We start from the raw sequence: 17,827 nt of genomic DNA on the forward strand, positions 1-17,827 counted from the left end.
TGTAGCCTACATTGTTCGTTCCGGCTGTAGAGCCCGTGCAGCAGGGCAACTGGGTGACCGTGAGATGCTGTAGTCACAGGACAAAACACTGCTCTTCCGTTCCGATAACAACATTAAACAGGTTCTCCCCACTCAGTGAAACACCCACTGAGAATCCTGTTGAATGTGCCCTAGTTATTGGCAATTCTATTACACGGAACGTGAAAATAGAGACATCAGCCACCATAGTCACATGTTTGCCGGGAGCCAGAGCGCCTGACATCAAGCAAATTTAAAAGTGCTGGCTAATGCTAATCGTAAATTCTCTAAGATTATTATTCACGTCGGCACTAATGATGTTCGACTTCGCAGTCAGAGATCCAGGGTTCTCAAGTCTCACGCATTGGCCGTGAGACACACGCAATTCAACCAGTTCACACGCTCACACGCCACACCGTGTATTTCTCACGCTGAAAAGGCAATGCCAACCAAGTTGTCCTGCAAGCTTTATATATAACGTTGTATACGAGCGCAGGCACACAAAGTGAAGTTTCCTGCCGCCAGCACGTATCTCGGCCAGATTGCGTTCGTTACATAGATGCGCGAACCATAGGCGCGAACACACGGAAGTTGACGGAAAATTCTCAGCCGCCGTACGTTCGTTACTAAATAACCAACAACATCACGCGAACACACGTCGTGATGAAGAAGGTAAGTTGGAATTAAGAAAGCTCGTCTAACATTTTTAGGCCAGAACATTAAATATATAAATGTTATCAAGGCGTCAAAATGTGCAACAAACACTTACAACACAAAACACATTTCATAAGCTGGAGTGTGTACTCTTGTGTACACACACACACACACACACACACAGACGTAGTGTTTTAATTTTTTATGGGGACTTTCCATAGACATAATGATTTTTATACTGTACAAACTGTATATTCTATTCCCTTACACTAACCCTACCCCTAAACCTACCCATCACAGAAAACTTTCTGCAATTTCACATTTTCAAAAAAACATAACTTTTTTGATTTATAAGCCGTTTTCCTCATGGGGACCAAAAAATGTCCCCACACGAACAAGGATTTCGGATATTGCCATCCTTGTGGGGACATTTTGTCCCCATAATGTAAGGTTTACCAGGCCACACTTACACACACACACACACACACACACACACACACACCTTAATACTATGTCATTTGTTCACAATGTCCCACCACACAATAAATCATTATACCATTACGACTAGACACATTCAAAATGAAAAAAGATTTGTTTTTCCAAACTGTTTGGAGCAATTTGTTATATTTTTGTATATTTGTAATTTTTAAATATAACATTAAAGAGTATATTTGATGTGATGAATTGCTCTGTCATTTATCAGATTTACCAATTGTTATAATTTCAATTTGTGCTGGTTAATTATGAACAATGGGTAAAATTGGGGGCGGGGACGTACGGGCGGGGGTGGGGCTCCATTAGGGCTCCTCCCCTAACCGCATGTGATCTCACTCCAAGCTTTTGATAAAACTTGAGAACCCTGGAGATCACTAAAATTAACTTTAAAGAGGTGTGTGAACTTGCAAGTACGATGTCAGGCACTGTAATTTGCTCTGGCCCCCTTCCTGTTCGAAGGAGTGATGAGAGACTTCGTAGACTGTGCTCACTCAATCCCAGGTGAAAAAAAAGTTCACTAAAATACATTTTATTTAAGTGCACTTAGTACACTTCCATAATGTACTTCCATAATGTACTTAAAGTGCTCTATTTTCACGCACTTATTTGTACTTAATATACTAAAAGCTTATCTTTAGTACTTCTTAAGATAAACTTAAGATCATCTTAGTGTACTCAACTGTGCTATTTTGAGACACACTGAAGATGAACTAAATTAATCTATTTGTAGTATTGTAGTATAGTATTTGTAGTGTATTTTTAATATACTATTTCAGCTTTTAAAATTTTTTTATTTTGTTACCACTTTTAGTAAAACTGAAACCATCTTTAATGCATTTTAAATACAATAATAAATTATTTCAAATATAATAATAATATATAATACATATATACAAATGATACTTATAATGTATTAATAGGTTAAAAAAACTGCACTAAAATACATTTTATTAAAGTACACTTCCATGATGTACTTAAAGTGCTCCATTTTCGCACACTAATTTTGTACTTAATATACTAAAAGTTTTTCTTTAGTACTTCTTAAGATAAACTTAATATTTTAGTGTACTCAACGGTGCTATTTTTAGACACACTGAAGATGAACTAAAATATGCTTTTAACATACTATTTCAGCTTTAATTTTTTTGTTACCCTTTTAGTACAATTGATCCCATCTTTAATGCATTTTTAAATACACTTATAAATTATTTAAAATATAAGAATATATAATATATACAAATCATATTTATGTATTGCTCACATATTTTTTTATATAGTAAATTTACTTCAAATATATTTTAACTATGTTAACAGTACCTTTATAAAACAATTAAATATGTTAACGGTGTATTTTAAAAGTAGTCAAGCACACTATTACTGTGTTATCAGTAGCATTTTCTGCCTCATTTATGCTAAAATTATGAAAATAATATATTTGAATGTATTACAAATACAGTGGAAAAATTATCATTCAATAAAACACACAGTAAAAAATATTTGTATAAAACACACACACACACACACTTTGAAAGCTAGTAAACTTTAATGTACTATACCCAGTGTACATCAGTACAGCAGCATATGTAAACTGTAAAAAAAAAATACATTAACATAAATATAAATAAACCTAACTACAGTCAATAAAGTGCAGTCATTAATAGCTGCAAACAGTTACAGTACTGTTACAACTCAAACCATATTCATCCTTCAAGTGAATTGGAGTGATTGGTCTTTGAGTTTGCCAAATTGTTTGATCACAGTGTCTGTGAAAGGGGAAAAAGATGAGTTTATTTTTATATTAAAGCAAAATTAACCACTGTTAAAAAAGTAACTGTTCCCTTTCAAAAGGGAACTTGCACTGCTTCGATGATGCTATTGGGGAACGATGTTCTCTAGGCGCCTCTTTAATACTTCTGAGTCGCACTAGTAGTGTCACAGGCTGTCGCCAGTCAAATTCTATTGCCGTGATTGTACAGCTTTTCAAACACTGGTTCACATGGAGGGTGTTCCCCATAGCGTCATCGATGCAGTGTCTCATTCCCTGTTCTCAGGGAACAGAGGTCGTAACCTAGACGTTTTTAATTACAACACAGTATGATGTTTTTACATTTCCCTATGTTGTACATACAAGGTGAAAAAGACGTACTGTTAAATGTATTATAAATGCATTAAAGTACATTTGTTTTGTACTAAAAACATACTTAAGTACATATTTAATACATTTAATAGAAAGTGTTTTTCACCTGGTAAAAATGGAATTCTTTAACATGGCATGTAATGCTTAGTTCATATATTTTAACAGTAGACATTCAATATAAAATGTTAATGTAATTCAGAAATAAAATATCTCTTGAACAACTGTGAAGTCTACATGGTATGTCACTGTATCACAGCAAAAAAGGCCAATTTAACTGTTTAACTGAAAAAGTATACCCAGCCAACAAGAATAATAATTATAATGTACAACAAATGCTAATCTTTATTTTTTAGCATTAACGTTTTAGTCAGCCCCCTTTGACTTGGAGAGCAAAAAAAAAAGAAAAAAAAAAAAAGTGATGTACATACACTCTTCACCTCTGTTAAAATTTTTTTAAGGAAATTAGAAGTAGTGCAAAATATTGTAAGCCAGGACAAGTGACTTGCAGCTGTCCCAAAAAACAATTAAATAAATAGATTTTTACATGAATTTACACAAATTAGAAGGAAACTAGGAAAAAATGTTGGGAAAAAAAATGTTGCAAAAAACTAAACAGTGAGCTATTTATTTATGCAAACAGCAACTAAACCTTACCAGTAACTTCTGATAGCAGTATCTTCATCTCTTTGAGTCTGATTCGACTTCGACTTGAAAATCTTGGCTCTGATTGGTCAAATTGAATGTAGCTGAACTGAAAAAGACGTGCTGTTACACCGAGTCAAAAATACGACTGGCAAAGTAAACGTAAATGTAATACAAATCTTACCTAGAAACATAATGAACCTCGAGGTTCCAAATGTCACACGTCATGCAAACTTGAAGATGGGGAAAAAATAAAAACAACACTAACAGTTACGTTTTCTATTAACGTTAGATACAAAATAAATAAAAAATCTAAATGCTGTCATGATCACTCAACCTTAAGTAGTTGCAAAACATTTAAGAATTCCGTTAATCTTCGAAAGAAAAACTGAGATATCGTAGGCTAATGAAACCTGAGAGATTTAACTTATATCCTTCTGATGAACGATTCACCAAAACTGTTCACGTTTGAAAAAGTTAATCGCAAAAAACATTACCTAATCCATATGAATCGCGTGGTTTCCTCCAAGTCCTCTAAAGAAACAGATCGCTCCAGTTTAAATTTAGATTTCTAATCTAAATGATTAGAAATCACATTCAAGGAACGCACAGCAAGCTCTGAGTGAGCTCATTATTATCACAAGAACCAATCACAGCCGTTCAACGGCTCTGGAACCAATCAGGATTAGTCACGTGTGTTATTCGTATTTTTCAAATTTAAACAAGTACAACATATTTTTGGACAACATTTAAACGTCTTTGGAAAATGTATCTATGATGCATTTAAAATAATATGATGTTGATATCCTTGTGGGAATTTCAGTAGTAAAAACATATCATGTAATGGACAACAGCCTAGCCCTTTACAAGTATACCCTACTGTCGTGGAAATTTTAAACTGTATATTAAACTAACCATGTTTCTAACATCTAACCTTATTTAACATCTAACATGGGAACAGGATGTACTGTACGAAACCAATGGAAAACTTGTGTCTTTGACTATGTGCGTATGTATGTAAAAATAACATCGTTTTGGGAAATGAAACTAGACAGTCTGTTAGAATTTTGTGATTAACAGATGAAGTCATCACGAGATCAGAGTTTGCTTTACCTAGTAACAGAGGGGTTTGCATATGAAGAACCAATCAAATAGTGGGGAAATTATAATGCAGCCTGACATTTATGTCATACCTCTATACTATAAAAACTGTTGTATGTGTTTTACAGTGGGATGTCTCAATGGAATTTGTCTGAGATCCTCCGGCCGTGATTCTTCTTGGGAGAGTTTCTCTGAGAACTGCTCGAAGACTCTCCCGGCCGTTATTTAAGCATTTGGAGGACATTTGCTGATGTCTGTCTGTTAATTTCTGCTGCGCAGCAGGTCAGTTTAGGGAAGCAAGTAAGTTAGGGTAAGAGACTCGGCCAGTTGTCGACTGAAGACGCAAAGAGCTGGAGTATAAAGGTTATTAAGTGTCGATTTGTAGACGCTCTGTGTCGATGAGTAGACGCAACAGATTTATTTATTAAGTGTCGATTTGTAGACGCTAGATAGTCGGGTTTTAAGGGGAAAATCCACTACACTACAAACAAGTAAAAGTGAACAACATTAATTTTAAGTGCTTATTGCAATGCTTAATAATAGTTGACAAATGTTTATAATACATTAGAAGTTGGTACATTATACAAAAATCTAAAATATTCAAATCATAAATATTACAAATATATTGCACTAGGCTTAAGTGTTTAAAGTACTTTAAACACACTAAAAGCTTAATCATTTTGCTATGTTCTTACACAAGTTACACAAATGTACTTTAAGTAAGAGCAACATAAGTATGTTTTCTTTAAATACACTAAAACTTCACACAAATGGTATGATTGTGTTTAGCATATTTCTTAAAAATTTAACTAAGCATATATTTATCATCAATGTACTTATTGTGCACTTTTTAGAAATATATTAAAAGTATGCTTGTGTTTAGCATATTTCTTAAAAGTATAATTAAGCATATATTTATTACCAATGTACCTTTAGTGCATTTGTTAGAAATATATTAAAAGTATGCTTGTGTTTGGCATATTTCTTAAAAGTATAATTAAGCATATATTTATTACCAATGTACTTCTAGTGCATTTGTTAGAAATATATTAAAATTATGCTTGTGTTTAGCATATTTATTTAAAGTATAATTAAGCATATATTTATTACCAATGTACTTCTAGTATACTTTTTAGAAATATATTAAAATGCAATTCAATGTATTTTTAATGCACTTCAAATAAGCATGTTGGTAATACAAATGTATTATAAACATACTATTTGTATTTCAAGTATATTTTTAATACATTTAATACTACGTCTTTTTCACCTGGGTATGGCTGGCTGTCTAAGTGGTGTCCGCAAAATAATATAGGGTTCATAAACAATTGGAAAAGTTTTTGGGGCAGACCTGACCTGTTGAAAAGAGATGGTATTCATCCCTCCTGGGATGGTGCTGCTCTTCTCTCTAGTAATATGGCACGTAGTCTTAGAGCTCAAACATGACAATCTGGGGCTCAGGTCAGGAAGCAGACAGACTGGTTAAACCGACCGTCTGCTAGCTGTCTCATATCACCGAGGTCAGATAAATCCCATCACTCTTTCACCTAGATATCATCATAGAGACTGTGTCTGTTCCCCCGAACTTGGAAATTCAAAAAACTCCCAAACCCATTTAAGGGTAAAAATTTGATTGATGTTCAAAAAATAAAAAATAAAAATAATGCAAATGAACACGTAATAAAGCTTGGGTTGCTGAATATTCGATCCATTTCTTCAAAAGCACTTTTTGTTAATGATATAATTACAGACCATAACCTAGATGTGCTGTGTTTGGCAGAAACTTGGGTAAAACCAGACAATTACATTACTTTAAATGAGTCTGATTAACCGCAAGATTACTACTATAAACATGAGGCTCGTTTAAAAGGTTTTTGCTGAAATTTATAGTATTATCTTCAGTATTACTCAGAAGTCTAGTTTCAAATATAATTCTTTTGAAATGATGGTGCTTTCTGTAACGTTATGTAGCGTAAGTGATAAATCCCGTTCGACTTTTGTGCTGGCTACTGTATATAGGCCACCAGGGCACAATACAGATTTTATCAAAGAATTTGCTGATTTTCTATCAGAAACTGGCTGCAGATAAAGTCCTAATTGTTGGAGATTTTAATATCCAAGTAGATAATGAAAAAGATGCATTGGGATTAACATTTACAGACATTCTAAACTAGTGTTGCTTTCGTTAACGAAAATGATGACTAGATATCGTCGTCAACGAAGCTTTATCACCTGACGAAAACGAGACCAGACGCAACTTAAATGCTGGTCATGTGACGATGACTATAATTAAATGTATATTGCAATATTGTTGACAATGGTTTACAAAATAAAAAAATTAAATGGTTTACAAAATAAAAACTATGCTAAAATGTCTCTTAATTTTCGTTGACAAAAACGAAACGAAATGTTATAACATCATGACGAATAAGAGTTGTGCGTGAGCCCATAAATTTAAGCTTTGTCGGCTTTGAATTCTGGTTTGCGATCTGGTCACCCAATTATCAGCGAGCATCTCTTTCAATAGCTTAGTCCAGGGGTGCTCAACCCTGTTCCTGCCAATCGACTGTCCTGCACAGTTTATCTCCAACCCTAATCAAACACACCTGAAGCAACCTATTAACATCTTCAGGATCGCTTGAAAATTAAAGGCAGGTGTGTTTGATTAGGGTTGGAGATGAACTGTGCAGGACAGTCAATCGGCAGGAGCAGGGTTGGGCACCCCTGGCTTAGTTGGTATAGGGTCTAACATACATGTTGTCGATTTAGATGATTTAATGAGCTTAGAAAACTTCATAAAATCTATAATTTTATAAATAAAAATTTTCCTCAGGGAGATACTGTAGTAGACGGTTGCATAGTTATATATATTTTTCTAATATTATCAATCTTTTTAGTAAAGAAGTCATTACTGCTGTGCTGCTTGGAAACGTCTGGGGTTGAAGATTTATTTTTCCTTAATTTCGCCACCGTTTCGAATAAATACCTAGGGTTTTGTTTATTTTCTTCTAATAGGGTTGAAAATAAGCAGATCTAGCAGCTTTTAAGGCCTCTCTGTACGCAATCGAGCTCCCTTTCCATGAAATACAAAAACAAAACAAAAAACTCTAGTTTTGTTTTCTTCCAGTTGCGCTCCAGTTCCGGCTGCTCTCTTAAACCCTCATGTTTGCCCTGTGTCTTGGTCGATGTTCTTGTTTTGAGTTTCCAGTTTCATGCCTTTGTTTTATGTTTGATCACGTTTTTTAATAAATTGCATTTGGCTTCTTACTTCAACTTGCCTCCAGTGGACTAAATCATGACACATACCAAGAACACAGACTTTGCTGTTATTAGTACTGTAGTGTTTTTTTTTTTCAGTGTTAAATTATTGTAGTTGGGTTAGGTGGCTTAGGTTTTATTTTGAATTTATGATGTAAATGTGTTGTTTTGTATTTGGACTACTTATATTTATATACTTTAACATTTTAAGATTCAATTTTAAGAATTTTTTATAAAAAAATTATATATATTTTTTCAATAAAAAAAGCAGTTTTTTTAATGTCATTCACCATCGTTTTGAAGCTCTTTTTTTTTTTTTAAGTATCGGTTTAGGCACCGGTACCATTTTAAAAGTATCGATTTGGCACCAGTACTGAAAAAAAAAAAAAAAAAAAAAACGATACTCAACCCTAGCTCCCAGGCATTAAAGGGTTAGTTCACCCAAAAATGAAAATTCTGTCAGTAATTACTCACCCTCATGTTGTTCCAACCCCGTTAGACCTTCGTTCATCTTCGGAACACAAATGAAGATATTTTTGATGAAATCTGAGAGCTGGCTCACTCCTCCATAGACTTCTAGGTGACCGAAACTTGCTGGCCCAGAAAATGTATTAAAGAGATCGTTAATATAGTCCAAGTGACTACAGTGGCTCAATCTTAAGTATATCAAGCGACGAGAATACTTTTTGTGTGCAAAAACAAACAAAAATAACGACTTTATTCCACTATTCATTTCCTTCTATCTGGGCCTCGAGTTAGTTTACGTAGTGTTTTTGCGCAGCGCGTCTGTGTTGTGCGTCACACGCATCACACACGACCAGCGTCGGCCAATAGTGAGCCTACGTGGTGACGTGTAACACAGAAAAGTATTCTCGTCGCTTGATATACTTAAGATTGAGCCACTGTAGTCACTTGGACTATATTAACGATCTCTTTAATACATTTTCTGGGCCAGCAAGTTTCGGTCACCTAGAAGTCTATGGAGGAGTGAGACAGCTCTCAGATTTCATCAAAAATATCTTAATTTGTGTTCCGAAGATGAATGAAGGTCTTACGGGGTTGGTACAACATGAGGGTGAGTAATTACTGACAGAATTTTCATTTTTGGGTGAACTGACCCTTTAACTGTCAGCCGAGAATTTCTCAGTGTATAGCACATTGCATAGCTACTTTAAGTTCAGCATTTATGGAGATATTAGTGTGATGGAAGATAATTTTCCTCAGATTCAAGGTTAAATCATTTTTTATTACAAATACCTTTTATCATCCTCTAATCATAATCTGCACAAGTTACCCCTGAACACGCATCAGTATAGTGTAATTCAGGCCCTTTTGACAGGACCATTGCCCCTAAGGCAAGGCTAGACAACACAGGACAAAGATCTAAAATTGCTAGGACCTCGGAAAAGAGTATGAGAGTGATTTAATTTATAACGAGTTACTTCTACATTATTAGTGGCACTATTCTTTTTTTTTTTTTTTTTGCTAAAATAGCCACCATTAGATAAGTGTTTAAACAGAACTATTGATTGAGTTCTCCTGCATACTTGACAAAAACTTGTTAGCTGCTTTTCCTTTACAAAAGTATGTAAAGCCGTTTTGTAAAGAACAGAGGTGTAAAGTCCAGGTTCAGAAAGTAAAAGTCCTCCTCAGTATTTTGTTCCAATCACCTGGATTTACTAATTAGCACAGTTTTTCAGCCAGGAGGCAAGGCACGTTTATTTATATAGCACATTTCATATACATTGGTAATTCAAAGTGCTTTACATAGAATAAATTTAAATAATCAAAAGAAATAAGAATAATTAAAACAGTTTAGAATAAAAAAGAAAAGAAAATACAGTACAAATAGTCGGATGAACAGTGGCACAGTTCTCATTCAGTAAATGCATAGCTAAACAGATGTGTTTTGAGTCTGGATTTGAATGTGACTATTGTAGGAGCACATCTGATCTCTTCTGGAAGGTGGTTCCAGCTGTGGCTGGCATAATAGCTAAAAGCGGACTCACCATGCTTAGAGTGAACTCTGAACGTTAAAGTGAAACTGAAACAGCGGGTTCACCTCTCTCATTCAACAATAACCCAAATGTATCTATATTTGCTATTTAACATTTGGTTGTCAAACTATTATTCATCATGTAAAGAAGGCTTTGTACTTCACTTGTGTTCCAAAATCCATGTGAAACAGGATTCTTCACACGCACAAAAATGTGGTTGGGCACTGGGGGTGTGGATTTTACAGAGGGCCATTTAAATTGAGCAGTGTAACCTTTATGTTTGGTTGACCGCATTTTAGTTTGATGATGAATGGCTAAAATGTCAAGTTAGAAACCCTAGAACTGATATTGTAATGATGCAGCGGACGAGGAGGGATCCATTTGCAGCTTTTATTAGAGTGGTCAGACAGGCAGGGTAAAACAACAGCAGACAGAACAACAGAGAGAACACAGAGCAGATCGGGGTCACAGGCAGACGTCAGGGCAGGCAGCAAAAGGCAAAGTCCAATGAACAATCCGGGTAAAGGCAGGCAGAGAACAATCAGGAGTCGAGATACACAGTCCAAGGTCAGTAATGAGAACAGTAAACACTGGAATAACCGCTCGGAATTGAAAGCCAAGGCAATGCAATACTTCGCAGAGAACTGAAGAGTGAAAGAGGTTTATATGGGTGTGTGTGAATGAGCTGCAGGTGTATGAGTCACAGGTGAATGAGATGATGAATGCTGATGAGTCCCGGCAGTGAGTATGGGAAATGTAGTTTGTGAGGAAGTGATCATAGTCTATTGTGGAGTGCCCTCTGGTGGCTCTCGAGGGCACTCCAGCTGGTGATCGTTACATAGCCCCCCCCCAAAGAGCGGCTTCCAGACGCTCCAAAACTGTCCCGTGCTGCGTTCCAGTCCACTTTTAGACACGCACTTGCGAACTTCCCTAAGCACTTCCCCTTGGGGGAATCCCTGCCGCCATTTTGAAGTGCGTTCCACTTCGTGAAGTGGACGAGGGAAGTTTATATGGACAGACCCTCGTTCCCTCGATTTTGACCGAGGGAGCGAGTCTGCTTCAAATGTACACTTCAGGCACCTATATGTCCCACAATGCAGTACGATTGTGACGTCACCACATATCTCATCTAATCACCACCACAACAGACAACTCTATGATATATTAATTATATATATTTTTTGTTTAAAACAACCCAAACACACATAAACATTTGGATGCTGCATTAAACAAATTCTTAAAGGAAAAAAAATTTTAAATAATAAATCAACTCCACAGCTGATTCCAAGTGATCAAGGGCTTAGGACGTTCCAGTTCAGCCCATTGCAGTTTCCGCCAGTAGTGGGCACTCGCAATGACGTACATCCGAGTGAACGAGACGGAGGGAAGTTTGCGAGTGAAGGGCATGACAGTTTTGGACTGGAACGCAGCACAGGTGGGAGGTGGCACGGAGGCGGATCCGGGGGCGGGATGGAGGGCCAGGTCCGTGAAGCAGAAGAGGACCTGGAGACTGCGGCAGGACGGAAGGCCAGGGCGGAGCAGGCTGTGCAGGCGACCAGGGTGGAGCAGGCTGTGCAGGCGGCCAGGGCGGAGCAGGCTGTGCAGGCAGCCAGGGCGGAGACGACCCTTCAGGCGGCCAGGGCATATAAACAGAAACTGGCTCAGGAACAGACACCGGATCAGGAGCAGACACCGGCTCAGCGGCGGCCATCTTTTCCGAAGACATTGGCTCGGCGGAGACCATCTTGTCCGGACACTCTGGGCTGGACGGGACCAGCATCTTGTGAAACTCTGGGCTGGACGGGACCAGCATCTTGTGAAACTCTGGGCTGGACGGGACCAGCGGCGAGAGGGCTTTGGCTCTGGCTCAGCGGGCATGACGCTCACAGACTCCCGCTTGGCGGGCATGGCGCTTTCAGTCTCAGGAGCGGCTGGACTGGCGTGAAGTGCGGGCTCGACTGGACTGGCGTGAAGTGCAGGCTCTAGTTGGGCAGACATGACGCAAACCGTCTCTGGGTCGTCAGACATGACTTGAACAGTCTCTGGCTGGGCAGACGTGACGTGAACAGTCTCTGGCTGGGCAGACGTGACGTGAACGGTCTCTGGGTCCATAACAGGGCAGGACAAGGATTCATAAACAGTTATCACTGACACCTCCGAAGGTGACGCTGCCACCTCTGGTTGTTCTACAGTGGTAGCATCAAAAATCAGGTAAGGTTCACTAACAGGACAGGTACAGTGCTCCTCTACGGTTCCTTTGACTGTGAAATGACAGGCTGAGAGGACATTACTGGGCGCTACCACCATACACAAGGCTGAAGCGAGTACCGCTGCTTCGAGAGGTTCTGCAGCATCTGCCGCCACCTCTGGAGAAACTGCAGCGGGTGCCATCGCCTGGGGCAGTTCCGAGGTGGTGTATGCAGCCCAAACGCAACATAAAGCGATCCCCATCGTGGGAAGCGCTTCTGATAGGGTAATTAGTGCAGGAACAGGAGGATTAAAGTGAGCAGGTTTGGGGATACCAGCTGCACATGCAGACACCAGCCACACTGGAAGCCAGACTGGGAAATCGGAGCACTGACCTTGAATATCTGGGTGTGGCAGAGAGGACGTGAGAGGACTCCGGCTGGTCAGCGGTGACATGACGAGACTTGTGAAGACTAACCGTGACTTGGTTTAACTCGTGACGATCCACTGGGTCTTGGCTTGACTCGTGACGATCAACAGGGACGTGACGGGGCTCTGGACGATCTGCTGAGACGTGACGGAGCTCTGGACGATCTGCTGAGACGTGACGGAGCTCTGGAAGATCTGTTGAGACGTGACAAGACTCTCGTGCGGCTGCCATTATAGGCACGGAAGTAATGGTGCATTCCTCCGCGACCCCCACGGTGAACGCTGAACCAACAGTCAACAAGGCATAGTCCATAAACTGACTGAGAGATGAACGGGGACCCTCACGGATTAAACGTGATCTGAGCGGCTGATTAATGCCCTCACAAAAGAAATCTATGTGCACACAGTCCGGCATATCAGAACAGTAGGCGAGATCTAAATAATCTTGGATATAATCCTTGAGCGATCGAGAGCCCTGCTCAAGGATTAATAACATTAGTGCATTGTCCAAACCTGGCCGATATTCACAGGGAAAGCCGCTGGATCCTTGTAGTGGCAAAGTATTCTGTAATGATGCAGCGGACGAGGAGGGATCCATTTGCAGCTTTTATTAGAGTGGTCAGACAGGCAGGGTAAAACAACAGCAGACAGAACAACAGAGAGAACACAGAGCAGATCGGGGTCACAGGCAGACGTCAGGGCAGGCAGCAAAAGGCAAAGTCCAATGAACAATCCAGATAAAGGCAGGCAGAGAACAATCAGGAGTCGAGATACACAGTCCAAGGTCAGTAATGAGAACAGCAAACACTGGAATAACCGCTCGGAATTGAAAGCCAGGGCAATGCAATACTTCGCAGAGAACTGAAGAGTGAAAGAGGTTTATATGGGTGTGTGTGAATGAGCTGCAGGTGTATGAGTCACAGGTGAATGAGATGATGAATGCTGATGAGTCCCGGCAGTGAGTATGGGAAATGTAGTTTGTGAGGAAGTGATCATAGTCTATTGTGGAGCGCCCTCTGGTGGCTCTCGAGGGCACTCCAGCTGGTGATCGTTACAGATTATGTTATGCAAGCATGCGTGAGGCACCTGCGTGATCAGTTGGATTTAATTAAATGAAGATATAAAGAAAACAAATACAATGTGTTAGAGTATCACAAAAACAAATACAGCTTATAGTACTTGTTGCAGTTTTTTGCTTTTGTTAATCTGTTACTTTTAAGTAAAATATACTTTGTGTAGTCCTATTTATTTTATTCCTTTTATATACTTAATTCCTGTTTTTCTCGGTTCACAGAAGCGCTGTTAGGTGTGTGATGCGACAATGTGTGAATCCTCATATTTTGTTGTTTATGCTGCTATTTTTGCGCAAATAAAGTAAAAAAACAAACAAACAATTGTGGCATTCTTAATGGGTCACAAACTCCCATTAATTCTAATGTAAGTTAATTTTAATTTGACATTCTAATCTTAATGGTTAATTATGACTAATGAGCTTCGCTTGTCGGTCAAGAAAATAATCGAAATGAACAAAATGCTCTCATTACAGTTCTCCACCAGATTTACTATGCTGCATGTAAATTCATGCTAGCTCAAAACTTGTGTACACAAGCTGAGACCTGACGTGAGATTTGATCACAGCTACTGCTCACATATTGATAAATGGCACGTTTTGTATGGAAATGACTGTACTCCCAATTTTCTGTTGCACGTTCATTTTGTAAATCAGGCCATTGTGTTTTTGTCCTTTGTCTTTATCCTTTCTGTTTAGCGGTCTCCATGTTCTAGTTCATTTCCTTAGTAAATATTTATTGTCACCAGTGTCTCGTTTAGATTCTTTGTTGACTCTGTGTATATAATCTCTGTGTTCTATTCGGTTAATTGTTGGTATACATCTTTGTTCCAAGTGTGGTTCATGTGATTAGGGGCCAAGCACCGAAGGAGCGGAGGGGCACCTATTGTATCTGTTGGTATTCTTATTAGGGGCCAAGTACCGAAGGTGCGTAGGCACCTATTGTATCTATTTTATTTGATGTTCTTTTTTATTATGTGTGGCGGCAGTCGACCATGAGGGGCTGCCGTCTTTACTTATGTTTTTGTATTTGTTTATTTATTTTATTAAAAGTCTTTGAATGTTCGCCGGTTCCTGCCTCCTTCTTCCCACAACAACAAACTGTGTTACAATATATATATATATAGAGTCATATGGACCACTGCTATGATACTTTTATGGTTTCATTTTTGTAGCCACAGTGTGGACATGTTACAAACAAACTGAAAAAAGTAAATAATGTAATAAAAGTTATAATTTCAAAATTTTAAAGGTTAAACTTGGGGTAAGAATGACACTAGAATGAAAAAGCACCAGAATAATGTTTTAAAACAGAACAAGAGTGAAGTTTTGATTTTGCTGTTTCAATGAAGTTTAGTGTAAAGTGGTTTTGTATTTGCCCCTTTTAAACTGGCTGGCCACAGAGGTTGCCTAATGACTTATGAATCATGTCAGCACATGCCAGGTCAAAAAGTTTCAGTCACTTATGTTAGATTTCTGCTTAGGGTGAACATTGTGTGGACAGTGGAATCAACAACATTCACTATTTAGTTTGTCCTTATTGGTTTTTATTCCACATTTTGCACTTTATTCACCTTTGTCTACTAAGATGCCCTCAATATCAAAAATGGTGCAAGGAGCATGTGATGAATGATCAGGCAATGCTCTCCAACAAGGTGCATGCATCTTCATTATTGGTGCTCGACCAGGGGTGCGTTTCCCGAAAGTATCGTTGGCCAACTATGGTCGCAAGTTCCGTCGTTACCAATAGAGTTCAATGGACATTGCGATGAACTTGCGACCATAGTTGGCCAACGATGCTTTCGGGAAACGCACCCCAGGTCTGTACACTTCTGTTCACATTGGGCATATACCCCGCTGTCACTGAGACAGTCTCTTGGAAATCATTGACTAAGTGTGATGAAAAAGATTAGGAAGTTTGACTATGGTGCAGTATTAATAATGTCTCAAATATAATATAGACTCAGAATCACATGTGTGGTTTTATTTGTATAAATTAAATTCTGCAGATAAAAAAAAAGAAAAAAAAAAAGAAAAGCAAACAAATAAATAAAAGAAAAATACACACACACACACACACACACACAAACACTAATTTATATGTATTTAAAAATGTAAACAAGATGTAAAGCACAGCTTTCCGAGATTAACAAGTTGGTTAATCATTTTTGCTGCTCATATTCTGCCTTATTAGAGATTACCTTACATTGCTTTATAAGGTTCTAACAAACACTGATTAACTGACCATTAATTATCTGTTTATGTGTTTCAGTTATCTGCAATATTCATCCTTTAAATAAGGATTGCTAGTAATGTGACGTCATCATGACATATTCCCAGTGGTGAACGCAAAGCATTTTGGGAATCCGCGGCACAAACATAAGGCGCCAAACTTCATTGCATGGAGGGAAGAACGCAGTGTTCAAGATGCCTGCATTTTGTAGGATTATATTCTGTTTTTCACGCTAATTTTTCATTATTTTCATGCCAGAACACTTGCCTGCTATGCCAGCCTGGCCAAACATACCCATAATTCTTTGCGTTCTGAAGAGGTTGCCGCCCATTTGGTCACATGTCTTAGCGATCTCTATTCATGTAATTGATCTTTGTTCCACCTCTGTATGGCATAGCTAATATATTGAACAAATTCCCATCAGGCAATCAACCAGGTCAGTTTCTTGGTCTATTTGTGCAAAACACCACCAATATATAACATATGCCATGCTTTCATTGGCTTTAAGATGTTCCAAACTAAAATCGCATCATGACAAGTTGCATACCAAGTATCACAAAGCTACTCTAGTTAGTGTTACTCCTGTAAAACCAAGGTTTTGCTGTATGAAAAGTGTACTTACTGGCTTTGTGGTAGACACTGATTCTTAGCTTCAGCTGTAAAACGACTGTTTAAAGGACCAAGAAACACATTACGTTTCGATCAGGCTGTGAGCATGCGCACTGTCTTCAGCACCACGGCGAGCGTGGACATTGAGCTTCACACTTCAGTTCGCGCGTGTGTGTGTGAAGATTCAACCGGTGGCTTTTGTTTTCAGACTCCATTTGCGTCACGACTGGGCTTCACGTCAAGCAAGAACTTCACCGTGTCTTCTGGGAAAGGGAATAATAATAATAATAAACACTTTCCACGTTAAAAAGAGCTCGGTTTGTCCGCGAGAGCGAGATGCCGTCCGTGAGATGATGTTTCTCTGTGAGGGGATTGCGCTTTAGAAGCTCCACAATCCAGAAGGATGCTGGTGGGAAATGCCTGTCGACAGAGAGGACGAGATTTGTCAAAAAGCACTAGAACTCTTATCGGATCTTTGTTCTAAAGGGGAGGTTCAGAACGAAAACTGTTTGGATTTCATTTATTATTTTCGAGACCTTGCCAGGCCGAGGTATTCGGACTCAGGTAGGCGACACTTCTGTACAAAACGGTTGCATGCGCTTTTCCCCCTCAGCATTACGAACAAGGTTAATACACTAAAATACCATCTCAACTTCATATCCAGGGTTTTTTTTTTTTTTTTTTTTTTTTTTTTTTTTGATTTGATTTGATTCAGTATTGACTTGTTGCTCAACAATTTATTACAAATCAACCTCCAGCGTGATCACGCTTGAGGAATGTCGACCACATTCATGTTATATCTTGACGTTATGCGTCGGTGTCTGTTGAGTTTGGTGTATAGAATCAAATACTTTTGTCAGAAATTCTAAAGAAATGCTAATGGAATTTCTCTCATGATTTGGAACGAATTATAAGGATAAAATAGCCTACGATTAATGTTCTAATAAATACATCGTTTATATATATTATGTATTTATTTATTTGCAGTTAGTGCAGCA

The 17,827-nt window shown here is 38.4% G+C and overlaps 1 protein-coding gene across 1 annotated transcript in view; it reads left to right on the plus strand.

Moving 5' to 3' along the window:
- The first annotated feature begins 16,961 nt into the window (after positions 1-16,961).
- Positions 16,962-17,827, plus strand: part of syt9a (synaptotagmin IXa) — a 58,398-nt gene continuing 57,532 nt past the window's right edge. Inside the window, exon 1 of the mRNA XM_084409475.1 lies at positions 16,962-17,393. Within this exon, the coding sequence (XP_084265601.1) occupies positions 17,246-17,393 (148 nt within the window). The 5' untranslated portion in view covers positions 16,962-17,245. The remainder of the gene's footprint in view (positions 17,394-17,827) is intronic.

This window comes from Rutilus rutilus (assembly GCF_951802725.1).
Source record: "Rutilus rutilus genome assembly, chromosome: 5".
Taxonomy (NCBI): domain Eukaryota; kingdom Metazoa; phylum Chordata; class Actinopteri; order Cypriniformes; family Leuciscidae; genus Rutilus; species Rutilus rutilus.